The sequence below is a fragment of the Colossoma macropomum genome, unplaced genomic scaffold (assembly GCF_904425465.1).
Source record: "Colossoma macropomum unplaced genomic scaffold, Colossoma_macropomum, whole genome shotgun sequence".
In the NCBI taxonomy this organism is placed as follows: Eukaryota; Metazoa; Chordata; class Actinopteri; order Characiformes; family Serrasalmidae; genus Colossoma; species Colossoma macropomum.
Genome location: NW_023494798.1, coordinates 551,355 through 572,741, shown reverse-complemented (window position 1 = coordinate 572,741; position 21,387 = coordinate 551,355). Strand labels below are relative to the sequence as shown.

The following is a 21,387-nucleotide window of genomic DNA, read 5'->3' as shown; positions in this document are numbered from 1 at the left end:
TGGAACTGAATAAGCAATAAACAAAGAGAGCAAAGAGGGAATCTGCCCTGACTCACAAAGACAACTTCTCTCTGTTGGTTTTCATATTAGGACTGCAGAAATAATTGGTGGAACGAGCTGTCAGTCAGCCAAAAATGATCAATAATCTCACATAATTGCCTATTATTAGAAACCCCTCCCCTGTCCCCTGTGTGTGTTAGCCAACCTCTAGTCCAGGGGTCACTACCCAAATGTTAAAAAGAGCCATTTTGTCCTTTCAACAAAAATCAAACCACCTTGGGACCCACAACATTTTATGTCTGTTTTTCCATCTTGGCTGTAAATATGTCTCAGTATGTGTTAATGTACTTTTATAGGCTAAAAAATAATATAAACAAAAACGAAAGACTTACTTTGCTCTGCTTTAAGCTTTAGCTCAGCTATAGCTGCTTTTCTCGCATCTCCAGCAAGAAACTTTTCCGCAAACGTAGAACAGTTTCTTGTTAAATGTCTCTTAACGTTAGCCTTTTTACGAGGCTGAAGTCAGATTCTCATTCGCCAGCTTCTTGTCCGAATTTTCCCGTTCCACCTTAAACGGTCCCTGAGGTGCCAGAATGTAACTGCTGCACCATTTAAAGTGGAACGGGAAAATTTGAATGAGAAGCTGGCATCATAGCCACTTGTTGCCAACCCCTGTTCTAGTCCTTCATCAGAGGTCAGCTGTTAGCTTCTGAACACAGAGCAATGACACTGTGTGTAAAAATCTCAGCAACACCGCTGTGTCTGATACACTCACACCAGCAACACACACACTACCATGTCAGTGACACTGCTGTGCTGAGAATGGACCACCACCTACAGAAAATCTGGACAACAGCAGTCCTGTGGTCAGAAATTGACCAATGATGAATAAGGCAGAAGGGGGCTGATATATTGTGCAGTGACAGCTGGTCTACAGTAAAGAAAGAGTTTCTAATAGCTTTTATTATGTTTTAAGTGTTGACCTTCAAATAAAATGCTACTGGCCTGCTTCTGCCAAAATCCATTGTCTCATGCCCTATATAGTGCACTACCACAGGGAGCAGGAAGTCGGTTCAGATTCATCCACGGTCTCATAAGCACATCTATATTTCATCAACCTTTTGTTTGATTGAGTGGTTTGAAGGATGTTGCAACAAGGGGTTTAGCCCAGTTTACTTGTGTTACTCTCGTGGGAGAAAGTGAGTAGCACTTTTTTAAAAGGGTGTCTGTTCCACTCCAACGCAGACAACAAGGTTGCTGACCTAGTGCCTTGTGACCAAGTGTACTTCTGGCCACTTCCATTGAGCGGGGCACTTTGTGGTACCAAGGCCTCTAACTATCTCCAGAGATTCTGGTGGGTTTTGCCTCTCAATGTGGCCAAAAACCGCCTGCTTTGACAGCAGGAAGCCAACTGACTAACAGAGCAACTATAAACCATTGTTTTTTGTGAAGACCTGGATGTAGTTTGAGTGGGCTGAGAGAGGTTTTGGTAAAATGATTTTGGCTATTTTGGTGACTACTGACTCCTAGTGTTTGTTAGTGTGGCATGCGCGTCCTCCTCCGGCACCGATGGTGGCAGCAAAAGCCAGCAGGAAGGCGGGGCCTGAGCACCCGAGTGGGGACAAACCCTGGCGAGGACGGCAGGGAGAGGAACACCGCAAGTGAGGAGGGGGGGGGGCAGCGTGTGAGTCCCGAGCCCCGTCTCCTGGGTGCCATCTCTGGTCCTGCAGTGAGGCCATGTTAAATAGCCTCACGTTCGATCCGGGCGGACGAGCTGCGAGTGGAGGGCGGTAATGAGGAGGCGTAGCAATGGTACTCAAAACAGCAGAGAGGGAACAGAGTAAGGGCGAGAGAGAGGGGGCGAGAGAGAGCTCGGAGCTCGGGCCCAGCCTTCCTGCTGGCTCTCGATAAATAAAGGATAAATAAAGGTTAAAAAAAGGCTAAAAATAATAAAAAAAACATCTCTGGTTCCCCAGCCACTGACCGGTGATGGCGATCTTGGCTGACCATTTGGACGTTCCTTCCAGCACGGCTTGCTTGGCGCTCTTCAGGTGGGTGGAAAAGTCCTCCTTGGAGAGCTGAAACATGTCCTGGATGACCTCGAAAACCTCTGGACGGTTCTTTTCCCGGATCTTCATCCTCTCCTTCATGGCCATGATGATGTTCTGGGTCTTGTCCTCTGCGCCATGCTTGGAGCTCTTCTCGACTGCACCTGCAGGGGTGAGAGAGAGACCACCAGAGAGCATGAACAAAGGGGCTGCGAGAAATTGTATCACAAAATGGTTCTGTCCCCCCATCCACTTTATTAGAAACCCGTGCCTTGTACTTCCTCTGGCCACTTTTTGAGCTCCACCTACCTTCTGTAGGTGTACAAGAGCTGCTCTGTGGTCAAAAACTGACTGATAAAGCACTAGAGGATGGCTAAAGGTGGAGCTACAAAGGAGGGGATTCTGAGGTGGACAAGCAGTGTATATATACAACTGTTTATACTGTATTTTTTTCTTTCTACATTTTTTGCTATTGTATCTTTGTAAAGTGGCCAATTATCAGATTTCTAATGTTGAGCGAAGCCGTGAGCATTAAAAAAATATTTTGCAAAAATCTGTGAAATAAAGAAAATCACTTCTCAATCAGTTCATCTGCAGCTAATTATGTTGTATAGCAGGTGGTTTGACCTTTTATAAAGGGTAGTATTTCCTTTTACAGTCCCTTAAGCCCCTAATTAACCAGATAAGTATGAGGTACAAACTCCAAAGTACTAGGTCATTTATTTGAGTAACATGACAGAACATTCCAAGACAGTGAATGTAGTCGCTGGGTAAATCTGGGTAAAAAGGCAAAAATGACAGCAAGTCACTAAATTTCAAACTAAACTTCACCGTAATGGTCAAGCAGGAAAGTAAACTGGAAAAGTCTCAAAGAGATGTTGGTTGGTTGTAGAAAAGAATTATGTTGCTGATTTTTTTTTATACGAAGTATGCATTAAACACAGACAGATCATGAAATCCTAAATAATCTAAATTCTGGATCAGTTAATTGGATCCGAGTGTAATCCGCGATCTAGTATAAATCCTTCCTCTTAAGATTTTATATCAACTGATTAACTCCAAAAAATATGAATATGCATTTTTCTGAATACTGAAATGAACAGGCGTGTTAATCTTTTACATCGACCGAACCTAAAAGTGATCTGCGTAGATCTGCTTTTTTCAGATAAATATGAAGTTCATCATTTATAGATTAGGGCCTGAGATGTGTGACTTTTAGGCAAATTAATGTCAGCGATGCCAATACTTGTGTCTATTCTCATGCATTCATCAGAAACTGTTTTCATATTATTTTATTAAATGAATGATTCATTTAAACGTGAAAAGTTTCTAAGTAGTGGTCTAGTAAGTTATATGGGGTAAAAACGTGGTACTAAGACACCTGAAGACATAAGAGTCTTATTAATTCTGCATCTGTTTATTACACAGAAATAACCATTTAGAAATACCCATTCACCTAGAGAATATTCCAGTTTACTCTCCTGATCAGCCCCTAAAAATCCCAGGATTGTTACACACTAAGGCTTTTTTTTTATTCAGTAACGACAGGTACTTTATTGCAAACTCACTGAGCTGTTCTAAGGTTATAGAAGTGTGTAATAAAACTTTGGGCCCGCCGGTAGCCCCTGGTCATATAAGGGGCTAAACACAAGACGTTACAGTGATATTTAGTGGACGTCTGCACTCGCCATCTTCTAACTCCAAGCAATTATATGACAGCAACAGAGAGCTAAAACAGTATTAATAATTTAACCATTTTAATTTAGGTTTTGGTCTTTTAAAGACTTTTAAACTTTTACGATGATTTTTTTTTACTGTTAATGCTGGAACACTGATGCCAGATGTTAGTTTTTTTGTCATGTATGTGAAAATGTGAGATCTACTTTCCCGCAGAGTCTATTTCCAACCACAATGTGCCACATCTGCTCCAGCTAATTAACTTCTTCAGAGGCCCTGATTGGCTGGATCAGATGCACCAGTGCTAGGTGAGTATGTCAGATGCAGGTTGGAACCAAACTCTACAGGAAAGTAGAGCTCCAGGAGGAAGGAGGGCTGGAGACCACTGTTTTATGCAAAGTGAATGTGGTGAAAAAATATGCTAATTTATACTGGTTTTGATTTGATTTATCTTTTACATTGTATTAATTTCCAAAAAAAAAAACAATTAAAGGCCTGGTTAAAAAATAAAAAATAAATACTTTAAATTTTACCAGCCCTTTTCATTTTACCAGGCCAGGCCTAAAATTAAAAATAGTTTTTTCCTTATGTTACAGTAAATTGCATTAATTTTACAGTTGTTACGTAAAAATACAGGATATTACTGTATTTTAATACAGCTCATTACTGTGGTCCAGTGATACAGTTGATATTTTACTGTGAATGTAATTGAAAGTAATACTGGTAAGTAATTATTAAACTAGCAGTCAGTAATTTACAGTAATGTTACGTTGGTGGACGTTGGAGGACCGTTTTTCTGACAGTGTATCTCATTATGTACAGTCTAAGCATCTTGCTATTAGGAATTTCACTCATATTACTGTTTTGCAACCTGAACGTGATGTGTGTTACATATTAAGCTCTTTTTGCTGATCCACCTGACGCACTGAGACACACACACACTTACGCTTCTATACAGTTTTCCTCTGAGTCATACAAACACTTACACACACATCCATAGACAGTTTATCTTGCACTCTGACTCACACACACACACACACATTCTCACTCTCACACATGAGTACAGTCTCTCTCGCTCGCTCAATCACACACATATACACACACACACACACACACACACTCTCTCTTTGGCTATGATGATTTATTTTGATGGCTCATTCTATAAATCTCGCTGAATAAAGACCCATTTGCTGCACTGGCAGGCGGCCATATTTGTGAGGGTCACTTCAAAAGGGAGCTTCACAATAGGCAATAATACATGTCACACTCACAACAGCGTGATTACAGACCATAACACATAACTCTCACAGCACTACTAGTACTACACAGCTTTAACCAGAAACACGTTCACCCAGGAAATACAAACCTTGAATGTTAGTAGCTGGAATTACACTGGAACGAAAATAGAAATTTAGAATTTACACTGTAAAAAATGATTCAGTGTTTAAACTTGGAAGCCTTAAAATTTTGAGTTCACTGAGCTGCAAATAATTAGTTCATGGAATGTAAAACACAGATTACTGTTCTGTTAACTTACTATTAGAAATTAAATGAATTCAAAATATTAAGGCAACCAGGTTCATTTTTAAGTTAAAACACTGAATCTTTTTTACAGTGTACTTCATTCAAATATCGTCGCTTATTTTTTTTTTTTTTGGAATTTTTAGTTTTCTGCATAATTTGAGCTCTGCAGATGTAGATGTAGATGACACTGCATGGAAATTTCATGATGATTGCACCAACAGAACTGCTCCAAAATTACTTTGAATAATAACTGTTTATATGAACTTACAATGGAAGCAAAGAACTTTTTTGCTCTTTTTGTTTCCCATTAAAAATAGAAAATGTTTCCACTTCTAAGAAGTTGTCAATTCAGGCATACATGTATTTTTGTGCATATTTTCCTATTAAACAATTTAAGAAGCACAATGTCTCCCAAAGTCTAATCATGTCAGGTTGTGCAACCATCCATCCACATCTGCAAATTAAATAAACTATCAAAAAAAGTAATTAGTAATACGATATTCTAAGTAAATTAGTTTGGCATATTTTGATGTGTAAAAGCTTTACAATTGTAAGACGTTCAATGAACTGCAAAACTTACGTCAAACTTTCGTAAGTGATTTCTTCAAATGTCACGACAACAAAAGGCTTTTATCCTGACATGTTTTCAGAAAGAGCGGGCAGTGTATCGCATCATAAAGAAGGTTTATATGGGTTTAAAAGTACATAGTACAAAGTGTATACATTTCCGTTTACAAAGTTTATATACATTTCCGTTCACATTTTGCCACAGTTTTTGATAGTGACACAAATGGAAAAGAAACAACAACAACTAAGCAGACTTGAATGAGTCAATACAGAATGGGAATTGAATGTAAAATTCAATTTGTTATGTAATCAACTATGAAATTAATAATGTAATTATGTTTAAAATTAAATAGTATAGCAAAACTACAAAACTCATAAATCTCTAAAGGTTAATAGTTAATACCAAAAGTTTCTAGCAGACATTTACACTCCTGGTAAGTAATGTGAAGAGATATGTGCCCTGGTAAATTCTGCTGCATATGTCAAGCTTTTAAACCTGCAGCTCTTTTCATAAAAGCCCTCTGCGAGGGTTTTTGATCTGTGGGGGAGGGCCTGGCCCCAGATCAACACTTTCACTTTAATGGTCAAACCATGCCAACACACGGCCACTCAGCACACGGACTGGAGTAACAAACTGCTTCTCCACGACCTGCCACTTATCCTGACTGATCGAGAACGACACATTTGTGCTCTTGGACTTGTGGCCCAGAGAAAATCTAGAAGAGTAAACAAGATTAATTTTTTTTGATGTTTCCTTTCTGACAAGCAGTGATGACTAAACCAACTCCTCCATCATCAGTTCAGATCTAACGGCAGAAAGTCCTGCTGATTTGTGCATCTTTTTGTTTTGAGATGAGAGAGGAGGGGCATTTTTTTAAAGGTTTACGCCATGTGCAGTTAGAATTGTGACAAGGATGGATGTTAATGGCTTCTGACAGCACTCATTTCCTTGGCACAGGAAAGTGAAGCGCATTAGACATGCTGTTTCTAGTGTCAAGTTATCACTACAGCAGAAGGTGAGGACAGCAAACCATAATATAGCCTCTTTATTGGAAACACCTACCTTGTACTTCCCTTCAGCGTCTACTTTATTGGAAACACCTACCTTGTACTTCCACTTACCTGGCCACTTCATTGGAAACACCTTCCTTGTGCCTCCACTAACTGGGCACTTTATCAGAAACATCTACCTTCTACTTCCACACGCTGGTCACTTTATCAGAAACACCAACCTCATACTTTCACTCACTGGCCACTTTATGAGAAACACCTACCTTCTACTTCCAATCGTTGGCCACTTTATTAGAAACACCTACCCTCTACTTCCACTCACTGGCAACTTTGATTATTTCCACTTTCATTGATGACTTTGTAAGCTAACTATCTTACTGTTACAGACTGTAACTCTAGTTCACCCTTGTTTTTATTCCTCATTGGTTAGTTTCTGACCACAGAAATTCTGTTGTCCAGATATAATTTACTAGGCTGACAGTGGACCACTACCCAAAAATATCCAGCCAAGAGCAGCATTGTGGTCAGAAAAGCACCACTGATAAAGGACTGGAAGATGATTAAAACAAACTGTGCATCAACAGATGAACTACAGGCTGTAACTGCACACCAGTGAGATGGAGCTACAGGAGAGGCGTTTGTAATTAAATGTACAAAATGTACGGCCCCTGTATTCTACTGTACGACACTTTGGACCTAAATGCCAGCTGAATGTGAAATAACCAAACTTACGCTGGAGGCAGTCTGCGTTCAGCAGGTCCTGGCACTTCTCGTGACATTTGACCCCACACTCTGTGCAGCGCATTCCCTGCCGTGCGATGCCCCACAGCAGCCCCTCACACTCGTGGCAGTATGTTGGGGCCGTCGCCGTCCAGACTTCAAAATTATGGGGTGTAGTGGAAGAGATGGGATAGATCAAAGCCTGTAGTGTCTTCCTTAAGACCTGCAGTTTCTACAGCGGACAGAAGGAAAGAGGAAGAAAAAGTGAGGGACAGGGAAGATGGCTAAACACCTTACTGACAAATAGTTTAATAATTCATACAATTTGTCATATAAAATATGTATTTACATAGTGAGGAACTGATGTATGTGCAAATACACCAATCAGGCATAACATCTGTTTCTCTGATACTTTGTTAGCCCCCTTTTACCCTGTTCTTCAGTGGTCAGGACCCCCATGGACCCTCACAGAGCAGGTACTGTTTGGGTGGTGGATCATTCTCAGCACTGCAGTAACACTGACGTGGTGGTGGTGTGTTAGTGTGTGTTGTGCTGGTCTGAGTGGATCAGACACAGCAGTGCTGCTGGAGTTTTTAAACACCACAGGGTAAAAGGGGGCTAACAAAGTATCAGAGAAACAGATGGACTACAGTCTGTAACTGTAGAACTACAAAGTGCACCTATATAGTAAGTGGAGCTGATAAAATGGACAATGAGCGTAGAAACAAGGAGGTGGTTAATCAGTGATCAATATATGACTTCAGGACTGCTGTGGTCCAGATTTTATTTGCTAGATTGAGAGTGGACCACCAAACAAAAATCCAATAGCGACTCTGGGGTCAGAAACTGACCACTGATAAAGGGCTAGAGGATGGCTAACACAAACTGTGCATCAGTCTGTAATTTTCCAAAACTTTCAAACGTCAAAACATGACAAATATTTTATTTAGAATTTTATATTACGAAACTACTCTTTTTAACAGTTTATTTTTTTTGCAAATGTGGATGGATGGTTACACAACCTGACATTATTAGACTTTGGAAATATATATACGTAGGAGATATTGTAGAATAAGGTAATATATGATATGCTTATTAAATCGGACTTGGAAAATAATGGACTTGGAATGGCAACTTTATAGGAGAAGTGAAATCATTAAAAATTCCCATTGATGTTGATATAACAAGATTTTATTCCATGTTATTTTGGAATGTATCTGTTGGTCCCATTTGACAAACTGACAGCTAAAATATCAGATACCTCCAAAATAGAAACTTTACAGGAGAGGGCAAAAATAAATAGTATAGTAAAAGAAATAGTAATAGTATATAATAAAAAACAAAAACACAATTAAAGAAAATTTCTGAATTAAACCCATTTGATTGCAGATGCCTGAGATCTGAGAAGTCAGACACTTCTGTGAAGATACTGTTTTATTATTTATATTTTATTTAGGATGGGGGTCGGCGAAATGCAGATCCTCTTTTACTGCCCTGTTGTGGCTCCACAGCAGAATTAGATTTGTAGGTAAAAATAAAATAATCCTCCTTTTACAGTAAAATAAAGCTCTGCTGATCATTCTAACACAACAAATGGTCTTAAACACTGGAATTAATGTAGAACTGTTAATTCTACCCTTTAACCCTGAAGGTTGGCGCACAGACTACTGACACCATAGCAATGCAGACAACGGTCTCACCTAGCTAGTAGCTAATAAAAGGCAGAGAAAGATTTAAGATAAACATCAATAATTTAGAGACGAATGGACTTATTTGCATTTATAATCACTCCAGCTGGTTTCCTAATATGTTTAATCTGCAGCAAAAAACGATGCTCCACGAAGCTGAAGTCAGTTGCTCGTTCACCAATTTCTTGTTCAAATTTTCCTGTTCCACCTAAAATGGAGCAGCGTTTACATTCTGTCTAAAAATTCAAACAAGAAGCTGGTGAATGAGAAGCTGACTTCAGCCTTGTAAAAAATGGAACGAAGAAGATTTCAAGAAAATGTTCTGCTTTTGCAGAAAAGCTTCCTGACAGAGATGCGAGAAAAGCAGCTATAGTTGAGCTAAGCTTATAGCAGAACAAAGTAAGTCTGCGTTTTCATTGATATTATATTTTAAGCACATACTGAGACATATTTACAGCCAAGATGGTAAAATGGACATAATATGTTGTGGCTCCCAAGGTGGTTTGATTTTTGTTGAAAGGACAAAATGGCTCTTTGTAACATTTGAGTATATATTGGACATTCCAGCATAAACATTCTTAAAACCGAGGTTAAAATCTTGCTCAATTGGCATTCAGGACTGATTCTGACCACAAATTTGACCTGCACTCTCAAAGGTAGCAGCCTCACCACTCATCCTGAAATTCACTCATCTCTTCATCCTGAAACTTCCATTAACATGCATTTGGTCTGAAATGCCTAATTTAGCTGTTGGTTTGACTGAAATGTCGTTTGTTTGGAGATATTTTAGTGTGGAAATGCCGAAAGGCAAGACAGCAACTTGTAATGTGTGTAAGTCCAGCATGCCAATGGGGTGGGAGGACGGCTGCGTCTTACAATACAACCAATTCAATCAAGCACCAGCAGAGGTTCCACGAGAAAGAGTACCAGGAGTTCATGCTAGCTAGCATACAGGATAATGCGAGAATTTAGAGACCAGGCAGAATCTGTAATCTTAAAATACATTTCAGACACTGCTATTCACAAACTGTACACCTGAGTGTCTTCACAGTTAGGAGTGCAGTTAGAAGACAAAGCAGTGAGCTTCACAGCTGATATTTGGCCCTCAGATGTGAGCCCAGTGTCTCTCATAAGCCTCACTGCACACTGGGTGAACTCGGAAACATATGCATTACAGAGGGCGGTGCATCAGGTTAAAAAAGTGCAGGGGGTCAAACACCAGTAGTTCAGTTACAGCCTCCCTTACAGACATGCTTAGTGATTGGAAGATTAAACATCTTAAACACAACCTTAAACACAATACCAACAATAACAATGATAAAAGCAAAAACGTCTTAATTATGTTTGTTGTTAATCTAACATGTAAGGTCTTCAGTCCAGCTCCTGAAGTCCTAAACAATGGGAGGCCTCGCTTAGCTGTATCTACCCAGATACCACAGAGGGAAATTCCATTGGAGGGCTCTAAAGGTTCCCCACTAAATAAACTCAGACATTTCACACAAATGAGACTTTTTCCCTAAAACAGTGACTGATGTCTTAAAACTCTTTGCTCTAATAAGGAAGTCAGCAGAGCAGTGATGGTGATTATTGATAATCATTTCTGTAAAAGGAGGCCATATATAACATCCACACAGTGCCAATTCACTCCTAAACCTCTCAGTCCCAGCACTGTACAGTCTCTCCCTCTCTTCCCACGCTGAGAAAGAAAACAAACACCCCTCTGTTCAGCGTGCACGCTTTACAGCTTGAGTTTACAGTCACTTTCACAGGAGAGTCATGTGATCTCGGGGGTGGAGAGAAGCCTTCGCCTTTTTTAGCATCCTCATGAAAGAGAAGAGTCAACGTCCAACATAAATCTGACTGTTTATAGTGCAGAAAGCGAGAGAGAGAGAGAGAGAGAAGGACAGAGAAAGACTGAGAAAGATACAGAGAGGGATGAAGTAAGAGAGAGAGAGCAAGAGGATAGAAAGAGAGAGACACAGATAGAGAAGAGTGAGAAGGACAGAGAAAGACTGAGAAAGACATAGAGGGGGGAAAGTGAGAGAGAAAAGAGAGAGAAAGATAGAGAGAGAGGAGAGAAAGACAGAGAGGGAGAGAGAGAGAGAGAAGGAGGGAAAGAAGAGATGGTGTGAGAGAGAGAAAGAGGGAGACAGAAAGAAAGAGATAAAGAGAGACAGCGAGACACCCGTCTGACCACCAACAACTACACAGCATATTTGTTAAAAGTGACAGAAAACATAATTTGTTTGGTAATTAGAATTGTTATAATAATAATAATAATAATAATAATAACAATAGTAATTTTTGTAATCATAGTAATAAATATGGTTATTTGTTTTAGTTCTTGCACTTTTTTATTATTCATTACTTCTGCTGTAATGCTCTGGCAATACTGTGGTTCACTCAGTCATGCTAATATAGCCAGAGAGAGAGAGAGAGAGACAGACAGAAAGGGAGAGACACTGAAACAGAGAGAAAGAGAAGCAAGAAAGAGAGAGTACTTAGAAGATCTCATTCGGTTTGTCTCTCTCTCATCTGCACTTGACTGAAACTCCAATCACATTCACAGATCCATACTGCAGCACAAAATCAGCCGATAATCCACTAAACTGTCTCTCAGAGTCTCAGTCTCTCAGCAAACGCTGCGTCTCACCGGCACTAATGAATCTAATTACTCTGAACCGTTAAGAGAGACGGATTCAGGCCTGATTAAACTGCACTAACACTTTACACTGTTACTGTACACTAAGACACTCTGTAATGCATTCTTTAGGAGGAACATCCATCAGAGAGAACAAAGGCCTCGCAGAGCTCGAGTAGATTTACTATTAGTTTCCATGAAAATGATTATGGATCAGAATCACTTTACTGATTAAGAACACTTAGATGTTTGAGGAATCAGCCTCAGTGGGACTGGCGCGTACATAAATATACTCTATTATATGATGTGATTCTAAAAAGTAATTCTGGACAATTTCTACTGTTCCTTTGATCATTAAGTGTTTACACAGGTTTTTTCATGTAACAGGCAACCTTTTAAATATAGAAACAGAAAAAGTTACAGTGATGATTAAAAAAAAAAATTATGCCCAGCATGTGAGTCTGATTCATTAACATGATCAGAAAAATTGTTTAACGACAGCTTCCACTATGCGTCATTAAACTCTGATCTGGTAAGCTGCTAGTCAGACTGAGGTTTTGTCAGAAATTATTCTGTCCAGATATGTAATGATGCAGAGTGTTCGAGCAGCTCTGCGTTCTGGTGAGAGCTGACAGGGCGATATGGAAAAAAATGTCACGATGATCATCACAACGATACTTTAAGAACTTTTCACGATACATGATATGTTACTACATCACATCCATGATACACTCAGAAAAGAACAGTGTCACATATTTTGGTGTTATTTATTACAATAACAATAAATATTGTCATACTGTTCAACCTCAGTTCTGGCATTCTACTGAAAAGAGAACACTGGGCAAGTTCAGCAAATATAGAGAAGAGAGAGAGACGCACAGAGAGAGGTGCAGAGAGAGAGAGATAGACAGGGAGAGATAGACAGAGAGGGAAAAAGGGAGGGGAGAGAAGAAAAAAGAGAAAGAGAAGCAAGAAAGAGAGAGTAATAAGAAGAGATAAATAGACATACAGTGAGAGAGCATGAGGAACGAGAGAAAAGAGACAGAGGTATTACGGAGAGAAAGAGTGTCAGAGAAAAGACGGGCATAGGGAAAGAAAGGAGGGGAGAGACAGAGAGAGGGTGAAGCAGAAGGGGACAGTATAATGGAGAAAAGAAAGGTGAGAGAGAGGTAGAGAGAGAGAAAGAGAGAGAGAGAGAAGAGAGAGAGATACACAGAACACACAAAGAGAGAGAGGGTATTAGGGAGAGAGTGGAGAGGGAGACAGAGAACAGAAAGAGAGAGGGGAGATAGAAAGGGAAGAAGACAGAATAGCAGAAAAGTGAATGAGAAGAAATGGAGTGATAGAGAAGAGAGTGAAAGGAACAGAGAGAAAAAGAGAGAAAATAAAGGGATTTCTTTTGCACAGATGAATTATATCTTTATCTCAGATCTTTTATCTGTCCGAAATATGAAACTGGTGTTGAGGAATGTCTGCTCCACAGTGTCATAAACCAGCTGAGGGGTGTGTGTGTGTGTGTGTGTGTGTGTGTGTGTGTGTGTGTGTGTGTGTGTGTGTGTGTGTGTGTGTATTCCCCTGTTGGTTTCAGTGTTTCAGTTCAAAGAGCTCTACTGATAGAGTGTAATTATAATAATAATGATAATAAATGTGAGTTACAGTAGGAGGTAATTAGTTGCAGGGTTACGAGTTTCTGTGGCTTTTGTTTTGCATGTGGCAGCCACAGCCTTGAACATGAGGGAAGCTGGATTACAGATCACGCCTGACTGAACTACAGAAACTGCTGCATCGAGTGAAATGCTCATGATATGATGGACACGAATGACGAGCATTTATCCAGCTTGTCTGTTGCTGATCTCAGATCAGGTTCTGTCTCTAACACTGTGATCGCTATCGCTGTGCAGGACTGTGGAAAATCTTATTCTACATTCATTTTAGTTCTGAGAGCTGCAGAATCATTACTGTTGTTTTTATATTTACACAGTTTACTTAATGAAATACATGTACTATCTATATATGTTCTGTATGGACTGGTTTGAGTTTGAGACTTCTGAATTCTTTTTGTTTGTTTTGTGTTAAAAAATGTCAAAAATACAACAGAAGTGTAAAGGTACGGTATTTCTTTCTGCAAAACATGATGCACAACAGTATTAATCTGATAACTGCACAAAATCAGATTTTGTCAGTAATCTGATCAACGCGTTTACATGCACTTAAGTAATCAGATAACGAGGAAACTCCTGAGTCAGGCAGTAATCAGATTTCTGCTTTACAACCAGCCAATAAACTCACAGAAGACGTGACGTAAACGTAATGTAAAACTCAAACTTCATGCCGCAGTTCTTTTTTAAAACACTTGACCTGAAAATATGAAGAATATTTAAATAATTTCATCAAGCATGTATTTGGTTTGAGCGTTGCTCCAAAAGTGTTTTGCTGCGTCTCGCAGCAGCGCTGCTTCTTATTTTCGCTACCCCACTGCTTCCCTCTGTTTTTGCACATAGCAGACTGAGAAATCCGAAAGAAATCAGAGTAAGAGTTCACATGCACTGAGAAATCTGATTACTGAGCTAAAATTCAGCTCTAAATCAGATTTCTTTATCAGATTTCTAGACCTTACTCTGGTCTAAGAAATCAGAGTGTGCTGTTTATCGAATAACTGCAGGAATCCAATTATGATCAGACTACTGAGGGCATGTAAACACACTCAATATCTTTCACCAAAATTTAAGTCATGGTCTCATTTTATTTGGATAGTACTCTATAGCCCCCTATAGATTAACGACAGATGCTCGTTAACAATTTATCTTGTGGAATGTTGAATCTAAGCAGTGGTGAGGTTATGGTTAGGCTTTGGACCAGGATTAGGGTTAGGTCCAGGGTGTAGGTTGGGTTTAGGGTTTGGGTTGAGGTTAAGGTTCAAGACAGGTTTAAAGAACATTTAGGTGAATTTAGTAGATATTTAGTTTGCACAAATATGGTACACTCTTAAAAAAAAGATGGTTCTTTAAGGGTTCTTTAGTAAAGAAAATGGTTCTATATAGAACCATGAATACTTAGAGAAGCCTTTGCATGATTAAAGGATTCTTTGCATCATGAAAGCATTCTTAAGAACGTGCTGTAGATGGTTCTACATAGAACCTTTTTGAAAATGGTTCTATATAGCACCAAAAAGCGTTCTTCTATTGTTATGATGTCAAGATTGTAGCAATAGGATAACATTTTTGGGTGCTATATACAACCATTTTCAAAAAGGTTCTACACAGGACCATCTACAGCACATTCTCCATCAATTTGAAGAACCATTTCCTGATGCAAAGAACCCTTTAATCTTTCAAAGGCATCATTAGTGTTCATTGTTTGGAGGAAGAATAAATTTAATATTTTGGAACGGCCAAGTCAAAGTCCTGACCTTAATCCTACAGACATGCTGTAGAAGGACTTGAAGCAGCTCATGGGAGGAAACAGAGGGCTAAAACTCCACCAAGCCGATGTGCAGGACTAATCAACAGTTACCAGAAATGTTTAGTAGCAGTTATTGCTGCATGAGGGGGTCACACCAGATACCAGACTTAATTTGGTTCTCTTTATCTACTATTAGGACTTTAGATCAAATGTATGCAGAAATATAGAAAATTCTCAGCAGCTGTGTTCAAATTATGTAGAAAACAATCAACAACGATCCTGAACCGCAGCGCATTAGACAGAGTGCTGTCAACCCGACCAGACTTTAAACAACTAGAATCATCTCAGCAGGAGTTCAAGAGTTATTCACCCGCATCAAATCACCGTGGCTCTAATCACTCATCTGTAAACGATGAATTGATCGCAAAACGTCAGGTCCGTGATCGGCGGAATTAAGTGCTTTTGTAGAAGCTGTTGAAGCTATAAACGCTTTGCGGTGCTGTGAGACTGAACCGAACACTTTCCTGTCCCTACTGGCTTCCGTGTTCAGCATATGGCTGTGACTGCAGTCTGAGCTCTCTCTAAGGGGATCTCTCGCTCCCTCTCTTTCTCTCTCTTTTTTTCTGTGTGTACTGGATAATGCTCCAACATCTGTTTAGCCTACTTACAAACTGCTGCTGTAAACTCCTCTCTCTTAGTTGTGTGTAGCTTATTTACTGTACAGTAACAGTTCGGGGGACTCCAGTGTACCTCAGCAGTCACCTGAGCCTCCTACCATTACCCTACACTTTCATATTAAACCGCAGCCATGATTTCTGACCATGTGCTGTTCATTAAAGCCAAACTGATACCAGGCTTGTTAAGAACAGCCCCTCTTCTCTTCTCCTTCTCGGAATAAGCAGTATCCCATTCCTTAGCAGGAGCTTTTTGTAATTATGGATCAGTGCTCTAGGTGTGACTTTGCAAGATTGAGTCTGCTTCTAGAATTCTCAGTGCGGTTTTAGAATTCTCTCTGTGGTTCTAGAAATCTCAGTGTCTTCCTATGACGCTCCATGTACTTCTAGAATATGCTGAATTCTCACTGGTGTTCTAGAATTCTCTCTGGCATTCTCCAATTTTCACTGTGGTTCTAGAATTCTCTCTGGCATTCTCTGACAATTCTTACTGTGATTTTAGAACTCACTGCTTTGTTCTAGAATTCTCAACACTAAGCTAGAATTTACTGTGTGTTTCTGGAATTCTCAGTGTGGCTCTATATTGCTCTGTGTGGCTTTAAAATATTCAGTGTGATTTTAGAATTCTTAAGAGTGGTTCTAGAATTCTCTCTGCGGTTCTAAAATTCTCACTGTGGCTCAAGAATTTTCAGTGTCTCTAGAATATTTAGAATTCTCAGTGTGGTTCTAGAATTCTCACTGGCGTTCTCCAATTCTCACTGTAGTTTTAGAATTCTCAGCTTTGTTCTAGAATTCTTAACATGGTCCTAGCATTTACAATGTTACTCTTGATTTCTACGTGCGGCTCCAGAAATCTCAGCGTAGTTCTATAATGTCCTGTGTGGCTTTAAAATATTCAGTGTGATTTTAGAATTCTTAGTGTGGTTCTAGAATTATCTCAGTAGTTCTTGAATTCTAAGTGTGGTTCTAGAATTCCCTCTGGCAGTCTCCAATTCTCACTGTGATTTCAGAATTCTCTGCTTTGTTCTAGAATTCTCAAAGCTAGAATTTACTGTGTGTTTCTGGAATTTTCAGTGTGGTTCTATACTGCTCTGAGTGGCTTTAAAATATTCAGTGTGATTTTAGAATTCGTAAGGGTGGTTCTAGAATTCTCTCTGTGGGTTTAGAATTCTCATTGTGTTTTTGGAATTCTCTGTGTACTTCTAGAATATTCAGAATTCTCAATGTTATTCTAAAATTCTCTGACATTCTCCAATTCTCATTGTGGTTTTAGAACCCTCAGAGCCATCCTATAATGCTCTGTGTGCATCTAGACTATTCTGAATTCTCATTGTGGTTATAGAATTCTCACGCTCTGTGTGCTTCTAGAACATTCAGAATTCTCAATGTGGTTCTAGGCTTCCTTCTGTCGTTTTCCAGTTCTCACTGTGGCTTCAGAATTCTCAGCCTTGTTCTAGAATTCTCAGTGTGTTCCTAGAATTTACAATACGGTTCCAGAGTTCTCAGTGTAGTAATACAATGCACAGTATGGCTTTAAAGCATTCGATGTGATATAAGACTTTTTAGTGCGGTTCTAGAATTCTCATTGTGATTCTAGAATATGATATAGAGCTATATGTAGGATATTTTGTATTAGTATTTTGTATTCCGTATTTTGATGCTATAGATGGATCTCCTAGTTATGCAACACTGCAGTTAAATCAGTTTCACACTTTTAAAGGGTCCATTTTATACACACGTCTAATACTCTGAAGAATCAAACCTACTCAGCCCAAATAAACCCAGAAATGTGTCCCGACAACTTTGAAAAACTCATCCAATACAAATAACCAAACTGAAGTGAACTCTGAAACACCTGCTCAGTCCAAACAACCTCTAAAAATGTGCGTCCAGTCTGAGCAAACCCTCAAACGCTCGTTCACACCAAATAAACCCAGATATGCCATCCAGTCCAAATGAACCCTGAAAACACCCACCCTATCTACAGCCTTCATCAACAGGAGCTCTGTCAGGTGACTTTTCCCACTCCTGCTCCCACTCTCAGAAATGACTTTACCAAGCTATTTACATCGCTTCACTCTCTCCGCCTTATTTATTCATCTGATTCATCTGACGCCGATCAATTAATGCTGAGAGCAAGGGATGGAGGTCAGCAGAAAGGAGGAGTAATTCTCCCTTCATTGATTAAGGCACTCTCATCCTTCTCTCACGGCACTGGCTTTACCGCAGAAACCAAAGTGCTGCGCTATAATTAAAAGTGGAATCACCGAAGCCTGAGCAAATAAAGCTACAAACCAAAAAGCTTGCAGCCTTCCTTTACTGCTCAGATATATGAGCACAGTAAGTGCACTGGACTCAAGTGGATGCACTGTGGAGATGCTTTAAGTGTCATATTTGGCTTTATAGGAAGTGTACTCTACAAGCTAAATAGACCTGCGGCTTCAGCACGTCCTCTTTTGGGTGTATATACTGACTCCTGTTGCATGATGAGTCACTGCTACACAGGCAAAACTTGGTCATACTAATAAAACACTGTACTGATTCATGCTCTGTACTCCACTGTTTTGGAAGTTTCTTCCCATAATCAAGATGATGACATATTTTGAATAGAAAGTGAAGACTGTAAACCCAAGTGTGTAAAAAGTCAGAGGCCACCCTTACGTTTATTTCATTTGCCATTAAGTACAAGGTATTCATTTTTTTAGCATAAGAACAAAACACAGACATATATTTGACATACAAATACACAGAAGGGTCAACAACTAAATATGATGTCAATTTTTTCAGTATTTAGTGTGTCCATCCTTTGACTTTCTTACAGCTTCCAATCTTTTCAAAGATATTTTTTCCACAGCTTCAAGGTTCAGTCTTAGAAGTTAGTTTCTACTTCTCACCAAGCAAGTAATCTCAGAACTTGGACAGAAACACCATTGCATTTTTTCAGATTTAAAGCAAGAGCGGAGCTTGATTTTCTCCTCTCTCTCAAAGACGAAAGCTTTAAGTGAAGAGTTTATTTGCAAAAACAAATACATACATTATAATGAATTGTTATAAATCATGTTTTTTTTATTGTGCATTCCAGGTAATATCAATCAACTGCTGTTGGGTTGTTTTGATGAAGTAAAAATAACTCTTAAACTTAAATTTGTATTTTTTGTTTTGTTTTGTTCTGTTTTTTGGGGAAAGCAGATAACTCCAACGATCATTTCATGTTTCAGAATCAAACAAAGCCATGTAACAAAGCCCATTAATGGTCAATATTAAACATCTACAGGATCAGACCTCGAAAAATCCTAAGGCTGAATGTCAAATGGCTCACTGCTCCCTGTATAGTGCACTATGTGAGTTATGAAATTTTAGCTATAACACTCAATATTGCACATTATGTCCAATTAAAATTGTTCACACATGGCTGAATCCACAGTGGTTCTCTGTTAGACACACTGAGCTCTGTTTAGATGCAGTAGCTTTTATTTTAAGACTTACGAGCTGCACTTTGTAGTGAGAGAGCTGTTGTAGAGAGAGCTGTTTGAGATTCTGCCTAAAACGGTTGGCGGCAGTGTGTGCTGTTTTGGCTGAACTGCTTTTCGGCTTCTGTTGATGAACAGCGCCGGCGTTTGACCATTTCTGCTGTGAAATGTGAACTTGCAATACCCTGACAGTGGACAATAACGGCTTTTGTGATATAAAATATTTGAGGTTCAGAATACGCTGTGTGTTAAGACTAACTTACCACAGTGAGCTTGTTTTTTAAAGGGATGGAGTATTTTTTTGTAAATTAACTCTTCAAGTGCTGTCTGTCTGATGGGGACAGTTTTGGTGGTCTACCAAGTCTTGCAGGTGGTTCCATTTTCTTTATATATTATAATAACTTTGAACTTCAGTTCTGGAAAGTCCTGTTTTTCACCTGGGTTATGCATCCTTATGCATATGTACTCCTCAGAAATATCCTCTAAAAACACAAATAATTTGAACTTAACAACAATTTTGACTGGAAATTAAATAAATGAAGGATAGTCTCTGACTTCCGCACAGCACTATACGCTGTGTTAAATGTGGTCATTTCCCATTGTAGGTACTGTAAGCAAAACCTTGACCAGAGCGAGACCGTGTTGTGCTGCATGCAAATGCTGCCGTAACAGTGCACTGACTGCTGAATATAAATATTCTGTGGCAATTTGCACGCAAGAGAAAGCCATTAGACTGTGACTGCACGTGTGTGTGCTCGCATATGAGTGCATGTGAGCATTCGCATGAGTGTGTGTGCTGTTTCCTCTCTCACGGTGTCTGTGATGAGTCTTTATGCATGGTACATTACATTAGTGACACACGGATGGTCTCCATTAAGCAGTGATTGGCTGATTTTTGGGTTGTGTGTGTACAGCACTTACTAGATCCTCGTTGTTCAGGGTGGATCTGGTCACGAGCGCAAACGAAATGCCTGCCTTTCGAGCAGCCAAAGTCTGCAGAGAGAAAAGCACTTAATATAAACAAAAAGAAGCTCAATCATTCAACTAATATTCACACTGGCTTTCAGACGTTTGGATACAACCCGCTTCTCAAACGTTTTCAATTCAAATTGGCATTTTCCATGTCATATTAAACACATAAATTATAATATTAATAATAAATATGTTGGAGAAAATAACATTAAAACCTGTCACAGCAGCTTTTTGTCATTCATTTTAAAGAAATTCACCATGGTGAACAGTTTTGCATTCAGTTTTGCATTCACTGTTTTGGTTATGCTGACCTCTAAGAGGGCAGCTCAGTGTCCTCCCTATGAATAAATGAAGGGTTCAGTTCTAAAATGTGTTATAGAACAGACTACTTTAAAGAACTGTCTTGTTTCTCATGGTATAGACTATTAGGAGTGTGCTTTACACATCTGAGAAATATTAATGTTATATTGTGATTAATTTCACCTTTACTTACTTGTGTGTTCTTGGCTAGCTCCTTGGCTAAATGCAGCTACACACACGTCACCCCAAACTCCTGAGTATTACATCACCTGATATAATAATGTTTACATTTGTGTTTTTACTGCTTTTGGTTAGCTATGGTTGCTAACTGCTCCATAATGGAGCATTTTTCATCGCCAATCTTCCAGTCCAGCCTGGGTCAGATCTGTTTCTCAAGACACTGCAAACTGCACATGTGCAGTGTGTCCTAGGTCTAATCTTTAGGGTTTACGCTGAATATTTTTTTAAATGCTACTTCTGACTATGTACCTCTCTGTTGCTGCACCATCGTAACTGTCAATCAGCTTTGCTAATCATGTATCAACAGGGATGGGAATTGAGAATCGGTTCCAGCTGAGGGTAAATATCCTGTTATAGTAATGTTAGCGTCACAGATTCTTTTTTTTGACTAAAAAGACCTAAATGAAATTGAATGCTGTACAAATATTGTGATTTATTTTAACATGTCATGTA

At 39.3% G+C, this 21,387-nt stretch overlaps 1 protein-coding gene across 2 annotated transcripts in view; it reads right to left on the bottom strand.

Moving 5' to 3' along the window:
• The window catches only part of LOC118818061 (protein unc-13 homolog C-like), a 284,943-nt gene that overhangs the window by 215,210 nt on the left and 48,346 nt on the right, over positions 1–21,387 (bottom strand). Inside the window, exons 5-7 of one of the 2 annotated variants that reach the window (XM_036585171.1) lie at positions 20,344–20,415; positions 7,560–7,779; positions 1,985–2,212 (exon numbers count right to left, since the gene is read on the bottom strand). In XM_036585171.1, coding sequence (XP_036441064.1) covers positions 1,985–2,212; positions 7,560–7,779; positions 20,344–20,415 — 520 coding nt within the window. Of the gene's footprint in view, positions 1–1,984; positions 2,213–7,559; positions 7,780–20,343; positions 20,416–21,387 lie in introns of those variants that run through there. The other variant, XR_005008060.1, reaches the window with a different exon arrangement.